The 15,668-nt window shown below is 49.4% G+C and overlaps 1 protein-coding gene across 1 annotated transcript in view; it reads left to right on the plus strand.

Annotated features, from left to right (window-relative positions):
• Positions 1-15,668, plus strand: part of LOC139268856 (ADP-ribose pyrophosphatase, mitochondrial-like) — a 53,581-nt gene that overhangs the window by 14,307 nt on the left and 23,606 nt on the right. The window contains exon 2 of the mRNA XM_070887635.1: positions 13,998-14,249. Within this exon, the coding sequence (XP_070743736.1) occupies positions 13,998-14,249 (252 nt within the window). The remainder of the gene's footprint in view (positions 1-13,997; positions 14,250-15,668) is intronic.

Genomic DNA, 15,668 nt, shown 5'->3' on the forward strand with positions numbered 1-15,668 from the left:
CTGGGATAGAGAGAGAGAGAGACTGGGATAGAGAGGGAGAGAAATAGACTGGGATAGAGAGAGAGACTGGGATAGAGAGAGGGAGAGAGAAATACTTGGATAGAGAGTGAGAGAAATACTTGGATAGAGAGAGAGAGAAAGACTTGGATAGAGAGCGAGAGAAAGACAGACTGGGAGAGAGAGAGAGAAAGACAGACTGGGAGAGAGAGAGAGAGAGAGAAAGACAGACTGGGGGAGAGAGAGAGAGAGAGAGAAAGACAGACTGGGAGAGAGAGAGAGAGAGAAAGACAGACTGGGAGAGAGAGAAAGACAGACTGGGAGAGAGAGAGAGAAAGACAGACTGGGAGAGAGAGAGAGAAAGACAGACTGGGAGAGAGAGAGAAAGACAGACTGGGAGAGAGAGAAAGTCAGACTGGGAGAGAGAGAGAGAGAAAGACAGACTGGGACAGACAGACTGGGAGAGAGAGAGAGAGAAAGACAGACTGGGACAGACAGAGAGAGAAAGACAGACTGGGACAGACAGAGAGAGAGAAAGACAGACTGGGACAGACAGAGAGAGAAAGACAGACTGGGATAGAGGGAGAGAGAGCGAGAGACTGGGATAGAGGGAGAGAGAGCGAGAGACTGGGATAGAGAGGGAGAGAGAGACTGGGATAGAGAGGGAGAGAGAGACTGGGATAGAGAGGGAGAGAGAGACTGGGATAGAGGGAGAGAGAGAGAGACTGGGATAGAGAGGGAGAGAGAGAGACTGGGATAGAGAGGGAGAGAAATAGACTGGGATAGAGAGGGAGACTGGGATGGATAGATAGATAGAGGGAGAGAGAGACTGGGATAGAGAGAGGGAGAGAGAAATACTTGGATAGAAGAGAAAGACTTGGATAGAGAGAGAGAGAGAAAGACAGACTGGGAGAGAGAGAGAGAGAAAGACAGACTGGGAGAGAGAGAGAGAGAAAGACAGACGGAGAGAGAGAGAGAGAGAGAGAGAGAGAGAGAGAGAAAGACAGACTGGGAGAGAGAGAGAGAAAGACAGACTGGGAGAGAGAGAGAGAAAGACAGACTAGGAGAGAGAGAGAGAAAGACAGACTAGGAGAGAGAGAGAGAAAGACAGACTGGGAGAGAGAGAGAGAAAGACAGACTGGGAGAGAGAGAGAAAGACAGACTGGGAGAGAGAGAGAGAAAGACAGACTGGGAAAGAGAGAGAGAAAGACAGACTGGGAGAGAGAGAGAGAAAGACAGACTGGGAGAGAGAGAGAGAAAGACAGACTGGGAGAGAGAGAGAGAAAGACAGACTGGGAGAGAGAGAGAAAGACAGACTGGGAGAGAGAGAAAGACAGACTGGGAGAGAGAGAGAGAAAGACAGACTGGGAGAGAGAGAGAGAGAGAGAAAGACAGACTGGGAGAGAGAGAGAGAGAGAGAGAGAGAGAAAGACAGACTGGGACAGACAGAGAGAGAAAGACAGACTGGGACAGACAGAGAGAGAGAGAGAAAGACAGACTGGGATAGACAGAGAGAGAAAGACAGACTGGGACAGAGAGAGAGAGAAAGACAGATTGGGACAGAGAGAGAGAGAGAAAGACAGACTGGGACAGAGAGAGGGAGAGAAAGACAGACTGAGACAGAGAGAGAGAAAGACAGACTGGGATAGAGAGAGAAAGACAGACTGGGATAGAGAGAGAGCGAGAGACTGGGATAGAGAGCGAGAGAGAGACTGGGATAGAGAGAGAGCGCGAGAGACTGGGATAGAGAGAGAGCGAGAGACTGGGATAGAGAGGGAGAGAGAGACTGGGATAGAGAGGGAGAGAGAGACTGGGATAGAGGGAGAGAGAGAGAGAGACTGGGATAGAGAGGGAGAGAGTGAGACTGGGATAGAGAGGGAGAGAGAGAGAGACTGGGATAGAGAGGGAGAGAGAGAGAGACTGGGATAGAGAGGGAGAGAGAGAGACTGGGATAGAGAGGGAGAGAGAGAGACTGGGATAGAGAGGGAGAGAGAGAGACTGGGATAGAGAGGGAGAGAGAGAGACTGGGATAGAGAGGGAGAGAGAGAGACTGGGATAGAGAGGGAGAGAGAGAGACTGGGATAGAGAGGGAGAGAGAGAGACTGGGATAGAGAGGGAGAGAGAGAGACCGGGATAGAGAGGGAGAGAGAGAGACTGGGATAGAGAGGGAGAGAGAGAGAGAGACTGGGATTGAGAGGGAGAGGGAGAGAGAGAGAGAGAGAGACTGGGATAGAGAGGGAGAGAAATAGACTGGGATAGAGAGAGAGAGGGAGACTGGGATAGAGAGAGAGACTGGGATAAAGAGAGAGGGAGAGAGAAAGCCTGGGATAGATAGAGAGAGAGAAAGACTGGGGGAGAGAAAGACTGGGACAGAGAAAGAAAGAGAGAGAGAGAGAAAGACTTGGATAGAGAGAGCGAGCGAGAGACTGGGATGGAGAGCGAGCGAGAGACTGGGATGGAGAGCGAGCGAGAGACTGGGATGGAGAGCGAGCGAGAGACTGGGATGGAGAGCGAGCGAGAGACTGGGATGGAGAGCGAGCGAGAGACTGGGATGGAGAGCGAGCGAGAGACTGGGATGGAGAGCGAGCGAGAGACTGGGATGGAGAGCGAGCGAGAGACTGGGATGGAGAGCGAGCGAGAGACTGGGATGGAGAGCGAGCGAGAGACTGGGATGGAGAGCGAGCGAGAGACTGGGATAGAGGGAGAGAGAGAGAGAGACTGGGATAGAGAGGGAGAGAGTGAGACTGGGATAGAGAGGGAGAGAGAGAGAGACTGGGATGGAGAGCGAGCGAGAGACTGGGATGGAGAGCGAGCGAGAGACTGGGATGGAGAGCGAGCGAGAGACTGGGATGGAGAGCGAGCGAGAGACTGGGATGGAGAGCGAGCGAGAGACTGGGATGGAGAGCGAGCGAGAGACTGGGATGCAGAGCGAGCGAGAGACTGGGATGGAGAGCGAGCGAGAGACTGGAATGGAGAGCGAGCGAGAGACTGGGATAGATAGAGAGGGAGCGAGAGACTGTGATAGATAGAGAGGGAGCGAGAGACTGTGATAGATAGAGAGGGAGCGAGAGACTGTGATAGATAGAGAGGGAGAGAGAGAGACTGGGATAGAGAGGGAGAGAGAGAGAGACTGTGATAGAGAGGGAGAGAGAGAGAGACTGTGATAGAGAGGGAGAGAGAGAGAGACTGGGATAGAGAGGGAGAGAGAGAGAGACTGGGATAGAGAGGGAGAGAGAGAGAGACTGGGATAGAGAGGGAGAGAGAGACTGGGATAGAGAGGGAGAGGGAGGGAGAGAGAGAGAGAGAGGGAGAGAGAGAGAGACTGGGATAGAGAGAGAGAGAGAGAGACTGGGATAGAGAGGGAGAGAGAGAGAGACTGGGATAGAGAGGGAGAGAGAGAGAGAGACTGGGATAGAGAGGGAGAGAGAGAGAGACTGGGATAGAGAGGGAGAGAGAGAGAGACTGGGATAGAGAGGGAGAGAGAGAGAGACTGGGATAGAGAGGGAGAGAGAGAGAGACTGGGATAGAGAGGGAGAGAGAGAGAGACTGGGATAGAGAGGGAGAGAGAGAGAGACTGGGATAGAGAGGGAGAGAAATAGAGACTGGGATAGAGAGGGAGAGAAATAGACTGGGATAGAGAGAGAGAGAGGGAGACTGGGATTGATAGATAGAGGGAGAGAGAGAGAGACTGGGATAGAGAGAGACTGGGATAGAGAGAGAGAGAGAGGGAGAGAGAAAGTCTGGGATAGATAGAGAGAGAGAAAGACTGGGACAGAGAAAGACTTGGATAGAGAGAGAGAGAAAGACTTGGATAGAGAGAGAGAGAGAAAGACTTGGATAGAGAGGGAGAGAGAGAGACTGGGATAGAGAGGGAGAGAGCGAGACTGGGATAGAGAGGGAGAGAGAGAGACTGGGATAGAGAGGGAGAGAGAGAGACTGGGATAGAGAGGGAGAGAGAGACTGGGATAGAGAGAGGGAGAGAGAGAGACTGGGATAGAGAGGGAGAGAAAGAGACTGGGATAGAGACTGGGAGAGAGAGAGAGAGAGACTGGGATAGAGAGACGAGGGGTAGAGAGAGAGGGATAGATAAAGCCTGGGATATATAGAGAGAGAGAGAGAGAGAAAGACTGGGACAGAGAAAAAAGAGAGAGAGATAGAGAAAGACTTGGATAGAGAGAGAGAGAGAGAGAGACTGGGATAGATAGATAGATAGAGAGAGAGAAAGAGAGAGAAAGACTATGATAGAGAGAGAGAGAAAGACTGGGATAGAGAGAGAGAGAGAGAGAGAAAGACGGATAGATACAGACTGGGATAGAGAGGAAGCGAGAGACTGGGATAGAGAGGAAGCGAGAGACTGGGATAGAGAGGGAGCGAGAGACTGGGATAGAGAGGGAGCGAGAGACTGGGATAGAGAGGGAGGGAGAGAGACTGGGATAGAGAGGGAGAGAGAGAGACTGGGATAGAGAGGGAGAGAGAGAGAGAGAGAGACTGGGATAGAGAGGGAGAGAGAGAGAGACTGGGATAGAGAGGGAGAGAAATAGACTGGGATAGAGAGAGAGAGAAAGACTTGGATAGAGAGAGAGAGAAAGACTTGGATAGAGAGAGAGAGAAAGACTTGGATAGAGAGAGAGAGAAAGACTGGGATAGAGAGCGAGAGAAAGACTTGGATAGAGAGAGAGAGAAGGACTTGTATAGAGAGAGAGAGAAAGACTTGTATAGAGAGAGAGAGAAAGACTGGGATAGAGAGAGAGAGAGAGAAAGACTGGGATGGATAGAGAGAGAAGGACTTGTATAGAGAGAGAGAGAAAGACTTGTATAGAGAGAGAGAGAAAGACTGGGATGGATAGAGAGAGAGAGAAAGACTGGGATGGATAGAGAGAGAGAGAAAGACTGGGATGGATAGAGAGAGAGAGAAAGACTGGGATGGATAGAGAGGGAGAGAGAGACTGGGATAGAGAGAGAGAGATAGACTGGGATAGAGAGAGAGAGAAAGACTGGGATAGAGAGGGAGAGAGAGAGACTGGGATAGAGAGGGAGAGAGAGAGACTGGGATAGAGAGGGAGAGAGAGAGACTGGAATAGAGAGGGAGAGAGAGAGACTGGGATAGAGAGGGAGAGAGAGAGACTGGGATAGAGAGGGAGAGAGAGAGACTGGGATAGAGAGGGAGAGAGAGAGACTGGGATAGAGAGATAGATAGAGAGACTGGGATAGAGAGATAGAGAGACTGGGATAGAGAGACGAGGGATAGATAAAGCCTGGGATAGATAGAGAGAGAGAGAGAGAGAAAGACTGGGACAGAGAAAGAGAGAGAGAGATAGACTTGGATAGAGAGAGATAGAGAGAGAGAGAGAGACTGGGATAGATAGAGAGAGAGAGAAAGACTATGATAGAGAGAGAGAGAAAGACTGGGATAGAGAGAGAGAAAGACGGATAGATACAGACTGGGATAGAGGGGGAGCGAGAGACTGGGATAGAGGGGGAGCGAGAGACTGGGATAGAGGGGGAGCGAGAGACTGGGATAGAGGGGGAGAGAGAGGACTGGGATAGAGGGGGAGAGAGAGAGAGACTGGGATAGAGGGGGAGAGAGAGAGAGAGAGACTGGGATAGAGGGGGAGAGAGAGACTGGGATAGAGGGGGAGAGAGAGACTGGGATAGAGGTGGGGGAGAGAGAGAGACTGGGATAGGGGGGGGGAGAGAGAGAGACTGGGATAGAGGGGGGGGAGAGAGAGAGAGAGAGACTGGGATAGAGGGGGGGGAGAGAGAGAGAGACTGGGATAGAGGGGGGGGAGAGAGAGAGAGAGACTGGGATAGAGGAGGGGGAGAGAGAGAGACTGGGATAGAGGGGGAGAGAGAGAGAGACTGGGATAGAGGGGGAGAGAGAGACTGGGATAGAGGGGGAGAGAGAGAGACTGGGATAGAGGGGGAGAGAGAGAGAGAGAGACTAGGATAGATAGATAGAGAGAGAGAGAGACTGGTATAGAGGGGGGGGGGTGAGAGACTGGGATAGAGGGGGAGAGAGAGAGACTGGGATAGAGGGGGAGAGAGAGAGACTAGGGGAGAGAGAGAGACTAGGGGAGAGAGAGAGACTGGGAGAGAGGGAGAGAGAGAGAGACTGGGATAGAGGGAGAGAGAGAGAGGACTGGGATAGAGGGGGAGAGAGAGAGAGAGGGGGAGAGAGAGAGAGACTGGGATAGAGGGGGGGAGAGAGAGAGACTGGGATAGAGGGGGGGGAGAGAGAGAGACTGGGATAGAGGGAGAGAGAGAGAGACTGGGATAGAGGGGGAGAGAGAGAGAGAGACTGGGATAGAGGGGGAGAGAGAGAGAGAGACTAGGATAGAGAGAGAGAGAGACTGGGATTGAGGGGGAGAGAGAGGACTGGGATAGAGGGGGAGAGAGAGAGACTGGGATAGAGGGGGGGAGTGAGAGAGAGAGAGACTGGGATAGGGGGGGGAGAGAGAGAGAGACTGGGATGGGGGGGGGGAAGAGAGAGTCTGGGATAGAGGGGGAGAGAGAGAGAGACTGGGATAGAGGGGGAGAGAGAGAGAGAGATTAGGATAGATAGAGAGAGAGAGAGAGACTGGGATAGAGGGGGAGAGAGAGAGAGAGAGACTAGGATAGAGAGACTGGGGGGGAGAGAGAGAGAGACAGGGATAGAGGGAGAGGGAGAGAGACTGGGATAGAGGGAGAGAGACTGGGATAGAGGGAGAGAGAGAGAGAGAGACTGGGATAGAGGGGGAGAGAGAGAGAGAGAGAGAGAGAGAGAGAGAGACTGGGATAGAGGGGGGGAGAGAGAGACTAGGATAGTGGGAGATACTGGGAAAGAGGGAGGGATAGAGGGAGAGACTGGGATAGAGGGAGAGACTGGGATAGAGAGAGAGAGAGACTGGGATAGAGAGAGAGAGAGAGAGAGACTGGGATAGAAACATAGAAACATAGAAAATAGGTGCAGGAGCAGGCCATTCAGCCCTTCTAGCCTGCACCGCCATTCAACGAGTTCATGGCTGAACATGAAACTTCAGTACCCACTTCCTGCTTTCACGCCATACCCCTTGATCCCCCGAGTACTGGGATAGAGAGAGACTGGGATAGAGAGAGAGAGAGGGAGAGAGAAAGTCTGGGATAGATAGAGAGAGAGTAAGACTGGGACAGAGAAAGACTTGGATAGAGAGAGAGAGAAAGACTTGGATAGAGAGAGAGAGAGAAAGACTTGGATAGAGAGAGAGAGAAAGACTTGGATAGAGAGAGAGAGAAAGACTTGGATAGAAAGAGAGAGAAAGACTTGGATAGAGAGAGAGAGAAAGACTTGGATAGAAAGAGAGAGAAAGACTTGGATAGAGAGAGAGAGAAAGACTTGGATAGAGAGAGAGAGAAAGACTTGGATAGAGAGAGAGAGAAAGACTTGGATAGAGAGAGAGAGAAAGACTTGGATAGAGAGAGAGAGAAAGACTTGGATAGAGAGAGAGAGAAAGACTTGGATAGAGAGAGAGAGAAAGACTTGGATAGAGAGAGAGAGAGAAAGACTGGGATAGAGCGGGAAAGAGAGATTGGGATAGAGCGGGAGAGAGAGACTGGGATAGAGAGGGAGAGCGAGAGACTGGGACAGAGAGGGAGAGCGAGACTGGGATAGAGAGGGAGAGAGAGAGACTGGGATAGAGAGGGAGAGAGAAAGACTGGGATGGATAGAGAGGGAGAGAGAGAGACTGGGATAGGGGGGGGAGAGAGAGAGAGACTGGGATGGGGGGGGGGAAGAGAGAGTCTGGGATAGAGACTGGGAGAGAGAGAGAGAGACTGGGATAGAGGGGGAGAGAGAGAGAGAGATTAGGATAGAGAGAGAGAGAGACAGAGAGAGAGACTGGGATAGAGGGAGAGAGAGAGAGAGACTAGGATAGAGAGACTGGGGGGGGAGAGAGAGAGAGACTGGGATAGAGGGAGAGGGAGAGAGACTGGGATAGAGGGAGAGAGACTGGGATAGAGGGAGAGAGACTGGGATAGAGGGAGAGAGACTGGGATAGAGGGAGAGAGAGAGAGAGAGACTGGGATAGAGGGGGAGAGAGAGAGAGAGAGAGAGAGAGAGACTGGGATAGAGGGGGGGAGAGAGAGACTAGGATAGTGGGAGATACTGGGAAAGAGGGAGGGAGAGAGAGAGAGACTGGGATAGAGGGAGAGGGAGAGACTGGGATAGAGAGAGAGAGACTGGGATAGAGAGAGAGAGAGAGAGAGACTGGGATAGAGAGAGAGAGAGAGAGAGAGACTGGGATAGAGTGAGCGAGAGCGGGATGGAGTGAGCGAGAGCGGGAGGGAGTGGGATGGAGTGGGATGGAGTGGGATGGAGCGGGATGGAGTGGGAGGGAGCGGGAGGGATAGAGTGGGATGGAGCGAGAGAGAGCGAGAGTGGGATGGAGAGTGGGATGGAGCGAGAGAGAGCGAGAGAGAGCGAGAGTGGGAGGGAGTGGGAGAGCGAGAGTGGGATGGAGTGAGAGTGGGATGGAGTGAGAAACTGGGAGAGAGAGTGAGAGGAAAAGGAGATGGGGTGGCGTTGCTGGTTAAAGAGGAAATTAATGCAATTGTAAAGAAAGACATTAGCTTGGATGATGAGGAATCGGTGTGGATGGAGCTACGGAATACCAAGGGGCTGAAAATGCTAGTGGGAGTTGTGTACAGACCTCCAAACAGTAGTCGTGATGTTGGGGAGGACATCAAACAGGAAATTAGGGGTGCATGCAATAAAGGTGCAGCAGTTATCATGGGTGACTTTAATATGCATATAGATTGGGCTAACCAAACTGGAAACAATATGGTGGAGGAAGATTTTCTGGAGTGCATAAGGGATGGTTTTCTAGACCAATATGTCGAGGAACCAACTAGGGGGGAGGCCATCTTAGACTGGGTGTTATGTAATGAGAAAGGATTAATTAGCAATCTCGTTGTGCGAGGCCCCTTGGGGAAGAGTGACCATAATATGGTGGAATTCTGCATTAGGATGGAGAATGAAACAGTTAATTCAGAAACCATGGTCCAGAATTTAAAGAAGGGTAACTTTGAAGGTATGAGGCGTGAATTGGCTAGGATAGATTGGCGAATGATACTTAAGGGGTTGACAGTGGATGGGCAATGGCAGACATTGAGAGACCGCATGGATGAACTACAACAATTGTACATCCCTGTCTGGCGTAAAAATAAAAAAGGGAAGGTGGCTCAACCGTGGCTATCAAGGGAAATCAGGGATAGTATTAAAGCCAAGGAAGTGGCATACAAATTGGCCAGAAATAGCAGCGAACCCGAGGATTGGGAGAAATATAGAACTCAGCAGAAGAGGACAAAGGGTTTGATTAGGGCAGGGAAAATGGAGTACGAGAGGAAGCTTGCAGAGAACATTAAGACGGACTGCAAAAGCTTCTATAGATAGGTAAAGAGAAAAAGGTTAGTAAAGACAAACGTAGGTCCCCTGCAGTCAGAATCAGGGGAAGTCATAACTGAGAACAAAGAAATGGCAGACCAATTGAACAAGTACTTTGGTTCGGTATTCACTAAGGAGGAGACAAATAATTTTCCGGATATAAAAGGGATCAGAGGGTCGAGTAAGAATGAGGAACTGAGGGAAATCCTTATTAGTCGGGAAATTGTGTTGGGGAAATTGATGGGATTGAAGGCCGATAAATCCCCAGGGCCTGATGGACTGCATCCCAAAGTACGTAAGGAGGTGGCCTTGGAAATAGCGGATGCATTGACAGTCATTTTCCAACATTCCATAGACTCTGGATCAGTTCCTATGGAGTGCAGGGTAGCCAATGTAACCCCACTTTTTAAAAAAGGAGGGAGAGAGAAAACAGGGAATTATAGACCGGTCAGCCTGACATCGGGAATGGGTAAAATGATGGAATCAATTATTAAGGATGTCATAGCAGCGCATTTGGAAAGAGGTGACATGATAGGTCCAAGTCAGCATGGATTTGTGAAAGGGAAATCATGCTTGACAAATCTTCTGGAATTTTTTGAGGATGTTTCCAGTAGAGTGGACAAGGGGGAACCAGTTGATGTAGTGTATTTGGACTTTCAGAAGGCTTTCGACAAGGTCCCACACAAGAGATTAATGTGCAAAGTTAAAGAACATAAGAACATAATAATTAGGAACAGGAGTAGGCCATCTAGCCCCTCGAGCCTGCTCCGCCATTCAATAAGATCATGGCTGATCTGGTCGTGGACTCGGCTCCACTTACCCGCCCTCTCCCCGTAACCCTTAATTCCCTTATTGCTTAAAAATGTATCTATCTTTGACTTGAAAACATTCAATGAGCCAGCCTCAACTGCTTCCTTGGGCAGAGAATTCCACAGATTCACAACCCTCTGGGAGAAGAAATTCTTTCTCAACTCAGTTTTAAATTGGCTCCTCCGTATTTTGAGGCTGTGCCCCCTAGTTCTAGTCTCCCCCACCAATGGAAACAACCTCTCTGCCTCTATCTTGTCTATCCCTTTCATGATTTTAAATGTTTCTATAAGATCACCCCTCATCCTTCTGAACTCCAAGGAGTAAAGACCCAGTCTACTCAATCTATCATCATAAGTTAACCCCCTCATTTCTCGAATCAGCCGAGTGAATCGTCTCTGTACCCCTTCCAAAGCTAGTATATCCTTCCTTAAGTAAGGTGACCAAAACTGCACGCAGTACTCCAGGTGTGGCCTCACCAATACCCTATACAGTTGCAGCAGGACCTCCCTGCTTTTGTACTCCATCCCTTTCGCAATGAAGGCCAACATTCCATTTGCCTTCCTGATTACCTGCTGCACCTGCAAACTAACCTTTTGGGATTCATGCACAAGGACCCCCAGGTCCCTCTGCACCACAGCATGTTGTAATTTCTCCCCATTCAAATAATATTCCCTTTTACTGTTTTTTTCCCCAAGGTGGATGACCTCACACTTTCCGACATTGTATTCCATCTGCCAAACCTTAGCCCATTCGCTTAACCTATCCAAATCTCCTTGGAGCCTCTCTGAGTCCTCTACACAACCCGCTTTCCCACTAATCTTAGTGTCATCTGCAAATTTTGTTGCACTACACTCTGTCCCCTCCTCTAGGTCATCTATGTATATTGTAAACAGTTGTGGTCCCAGCATTGATCCCTGTGGCACACCACTAACCACTGATTTCTAACCGGAAAAGGACCCATTTATCCCGACTCTCTGCTTTCTGTTCGCCAGCCAATTCTCTATCCATGCTAATACATTTCCTCTGACTCCGCGTACCTCTATCTTCTGCAGTAACCTTTTGTGTGGCACCTTATCGAATGCCTTTTGGAAATCTAAATACACCACATCCATCGGTACACCTCTATCCACCATACTCGTTATATCCTCAAAGAATTCCAGTAAGTTAGTTAAACATGATTTCCCTTTCATGAATCCATGCTGCGTCTGCTTGATTGCACTATTCCTATCCAGATGTCCCGCTATTTCTTCCTTAATGATAGTTTCAAGCATATTCCCCACTACAGATGTTAAACTAACCGGCCTATAGTTACCTGCCTTTTGCCTGCCCCCTTTTTTAAACAGAGGCGTTACATTAGCTGCTCTCCAATCCTCTGGTACCTCCCCAGAGTCCAGAGAATTTTGGTAGATTATAACACATGCATCTGCTATAACTTCCACCATCTCTTTTAATACCCTGGGATGCATTTCATCAGGACCAGGGGACTTGTCTACCTTCAATCCCATTAGTCTGTCCAGCACTACCTCCCTAGTGATAGTGATCATCTCAAGGTTCTCCCTTCCCACATTCCTATGACCAGCAATTTTTGGCATGGTTTTTGTGTCTTCCACTGTGAAGACGGAAGCAAAATAATTGTTTAAGGTCTCAGCCATTTCCACATTTCCCATTATTAAATCCCCCTTTTCATCTTCTAAGGGACCAACATTTACTTTAGTCACTCTTTTCCGTTTTATATATCTGTAAAAGCTTTTACTATCTGTTTTTATGTTTTGCGCAAGTTTACCTTCGTAATCTATCTTCCCTTTTTTTATTGCTTTTTTAGTCATTCTTTGCTGTTGCTTAAAATCTTCCCAATCCTCTAGTTTCCTACTAACCTTGGCCACCTTATACGCATTGGTCTTTGATTTGATACTTTCCTTTATTTCCTTGGTTATCCACGGCTGGTTATCTCTTCTCTTGCCGCCCTTTTTCACTGGAATATATGTTAAAGCACATGGGATTGGGGGTAGTGTGCTGATGTGGATTGAGAACTGGTTGGCAGACAGGAAGCAAAGAGTAGGAGTAAATGGGGACTTTTCAGAATGGCAGGCAGTGACTAGTGGGGTACCGCAAGGTTCTGTGCTGGGGCCCTAGCTGTTTACATTGTACATTAATGATTTGGATGAGGGGATTAAATGTAGTATCTCCAAATTTGCGGATGACACTAAGTTGGGTGGCAGTGTGAGCTGCGAGGAGGATGCTATGAGGCTGCAGAGTGACTTGGATAGGTTAGGTGAGTGGGCAAATGCATGGCAGATGAAGTATAATGTGGATAAATGTGAGATTATCCACTTTGGTGGTAAAAACAGAGAGACAGACTATTATCTGAATGGTGACAGATTAGGAAAAGGGGGGGTGCAACGAGACCTGGGTGTCATGGTACATCAGTCATTGAAGGTTGGCATGCAGGTACAGCAGGCGGTTAAGAAAGCAAATGGCATGTTGGCCTTCACAGCGAGGGGATTTGAGTACAGGGGCAGGGAGGTGTTACTACAGTTGTACAGGGCCTTGGTGAGGCCACACCTGGAGTATTGTGTACAGTTTTGGTCTCCTAACTTGAGGAAGGACATTCTTGCTATTGAGGGAGTGCAGTGAAGGTTCACCAGACTGATTCCCGGGATGGCGGGACTGACATATCAAGAAAGACTGGATCAACTGGGCTTGTATTCATTGGAGTGCAGAAGAATGGGAGGGGATCTCATAGAAACGTTTAAAATTCTGACGGGTTTAGACAGGTTAGATGCAGGAAGAATGTTCCCAATGTTGGGGAAGTCCAGAACCAGGGGTCACAGTCTAAGGATAAGGGAAAAGCCATTTAGGACCGAGATGAGGAGAAACTTCTTCACCCAGAGAGTGGTGAACCTGTGGAATTCTCTACCATAGAAAGTTGTTGAGGCCAATTCACTAAATATATTCAAAAAGGAGTTAGATGTAGTCCTTACTACTAGGGGGATCAAGGGGTATGGCGAGAAAGCAGGAATGGGGTACTGAAGTTGCATGTTCAGCCATGAACTCATTGAATGGCGGTGAGAGCGAGAGCCTGGGCTAGAGAGCGAGAGCGGGAGCTGAATAGATAGAGAGAGAGAGTGAGTGAGTGAGATATATAAACCCAGGGAAGATGCGATCGAGACAGGAGGAGAGAAAGCTTGGGAAACAGAGAGCAAGATTGGGGAAACGGACAGAGTGAAAAGCCTCAAGATATTCCGAAAGGGCCAGTGAATGTGGGGGATAAATGAGACGGAGAAATCTGTGGAATGTAGGAGACTGAGACTGAGAGTGAGCAGCCTGGGAATCGTCAGTCATTTCTAAAAGATGCATTTTTTTGATGAATGAATGCACAACCTTGCATGAGAATTATTTTCCATAGTGCAGACAAGGTGATGCCTCCCTGTTGTACTGACTGCTGATAATTCTATAATGATCTTATGCACCTTATATCCACTTCTCAGTTACAGTGATGTCTGTCCCTTATATCCACTTCTGTCAGTTACAGTGATGTCTGTCCTTTATATCCACTCCTGTCAATGCTGGTTAGAGGGAACTGACTGCCCACAAGTCGAGACATTAAGTGCTGCCCACAGCTCAACATTCTGTCATTTCAGGAATCTGTCTGTACATCAAAATCTCAGTTTTAAACCTTAAAACATTAGTGATAGGGAACATTAATATATACATCGTTTTACCATAATATTTTAAATGTATGGCCATTCAATGCAGTACAACACTGCTTCATGTGTCAGTGACTGTTTTGCAGGTTGGCTGTGCGAGGATCCCATCACTATCCTGTATTCAAGTCTAGGTCAGTGGGGCTCGTGCTGCCCATGGAGTTTCTCAAGTCCTTCCACGTGAAGGCGCGTGGTGAGGTATATCCTGGCTCCGAAATCCGACGTTTCCCTGTCCCCGATGATAAAGTGGACTGGGCAGTGCCATGGGCTGATTACAAGCCAGTCAATTATGCTGCCCACTCATTGTTGAAGCAACCACCCTGGGCAGACCCACCTTACGGGTATGTTGATGAAATGAGTGTGTTGAGTTTTCTTGTTCTCCAACAATCATCATCATAGGCAGTACCTCGAACTTGCTTCCACTCTAAAAGTCAGTTCTCGGGTGACTGAACACTCCAATACGGGAATTAGACTCTGTCACAGGTGGGGCAGACAGTCGTTGAAGGAAAGGGTAGGTGGGGAGTCTGGTTTGCCACACGCTCTTTCCGCTGCCTGCTCTTGGTTTCTGCATGCTCTCGGCGACGAGACTCGAGGTGCTCAGTGCCCTCCCGGATGCTCTTTTGTCAGGGGCTCCCAGGTGTTGGTGGGGATGTTGCACTTCCTCAAATCCTCCTTGATAGTGTCCTTGAAATGTTTCCTCTTGCCGTGTAGGAGTTCCGAGTAGAGCGCTTGCTTTGGGAGTCTTGTGTCGGGCATGCGAACAATGTGGCCCGCCCAACAATAACTTGCACATAAAGCATTTTAGTTGCTGTTGGCCACACCATACCCCTCCAGCGCGCCGCCTCCATTGCTCAGCTCAGTGGGACTGTCTGCACTTGGGTCCACTTCTACCTATCCAGTCATGGCCCGAGCATCTCCAGCAATGGCTTCTCTTCTCACTGCCCCACTGTTGCCTCCAGAGCTCCCCAAGGATTTATCCTTGGCCCCTTCTTTTTTTTTCTCGTCTTGGTGACATCATCCGGAGGCATCGGCTCAATTTACACATGTATTGTGATGACACCCAGCTCGACCTACATCGTTTTAATATATCAAATTTATGGCAATTCAATGCAGTACCTCTGCACCACCTCTGTTGTCAGACCGCCTGTTTGAAATCCTGTCTTTGATGAGCAGTAATTTCCACAAGCTAACCATTGAGAAGACCAAAGCCATTGTCTTTGGCCCGTGGCATCCTGCGGGGAGGTGAGCAGCTGGGCCTGCGCTCAATGGACCTTCGGTGGCGATAGAGGCACTGCTGCCTGTGGGCAATCTGTGAGCCAATCGAGAGCGGCAGGTGAAGGAGGAGGTGGTTGGGCCGGAGCTTCTGTGGGAAAGCAAAGACTTGAGGTCCGTCACACTCTGCCAAGCCAGCCCGAGGCCTCGGTCTCTGTTTTAAATTGGCACAGGTGGGCCTGAGGGGAGAAAACACACACATCAACCTGGCAAGAGCTTTGGCGAAATTATGCAATGCACCAGAGATTTGTTGGAGGATGAATTGGGTCTGGAGGCGAGGGCTTCCAGGCGCTGTAAAGAGGGTGGAAAGTTGTACTCGTTTGTGTTGAGAAGCCGAGACCTAGCGAACTTTGATGGTTGCTAATGGCAATCATGTGAGAGGAACCCCATCCCTCACACACCCACTTCAACCCCTCCCCCGCGCCCCCTCTCTTGGCCCCCCGCGCCCCCTCTCTTGGCCCCCCGCGCCCCCTCTCTTCCCCCCCGCG

Source organism: Pristiophorus japonicus, chromosome 8 (assembly GCF_044704955.1).
Source record: "Pristiophorus japonicus isolate sPriJap1 chromosome 8, sPriJap1.hap1, whole genome shotgun sequence".
NCBI classification, from domain to species: domain Eukaryota; kingdom Metazoa; phylum Chordata; class Chondrichthyes; family Pristiophoridae; genus Pristiophorus; species Pristiophorus japonicus.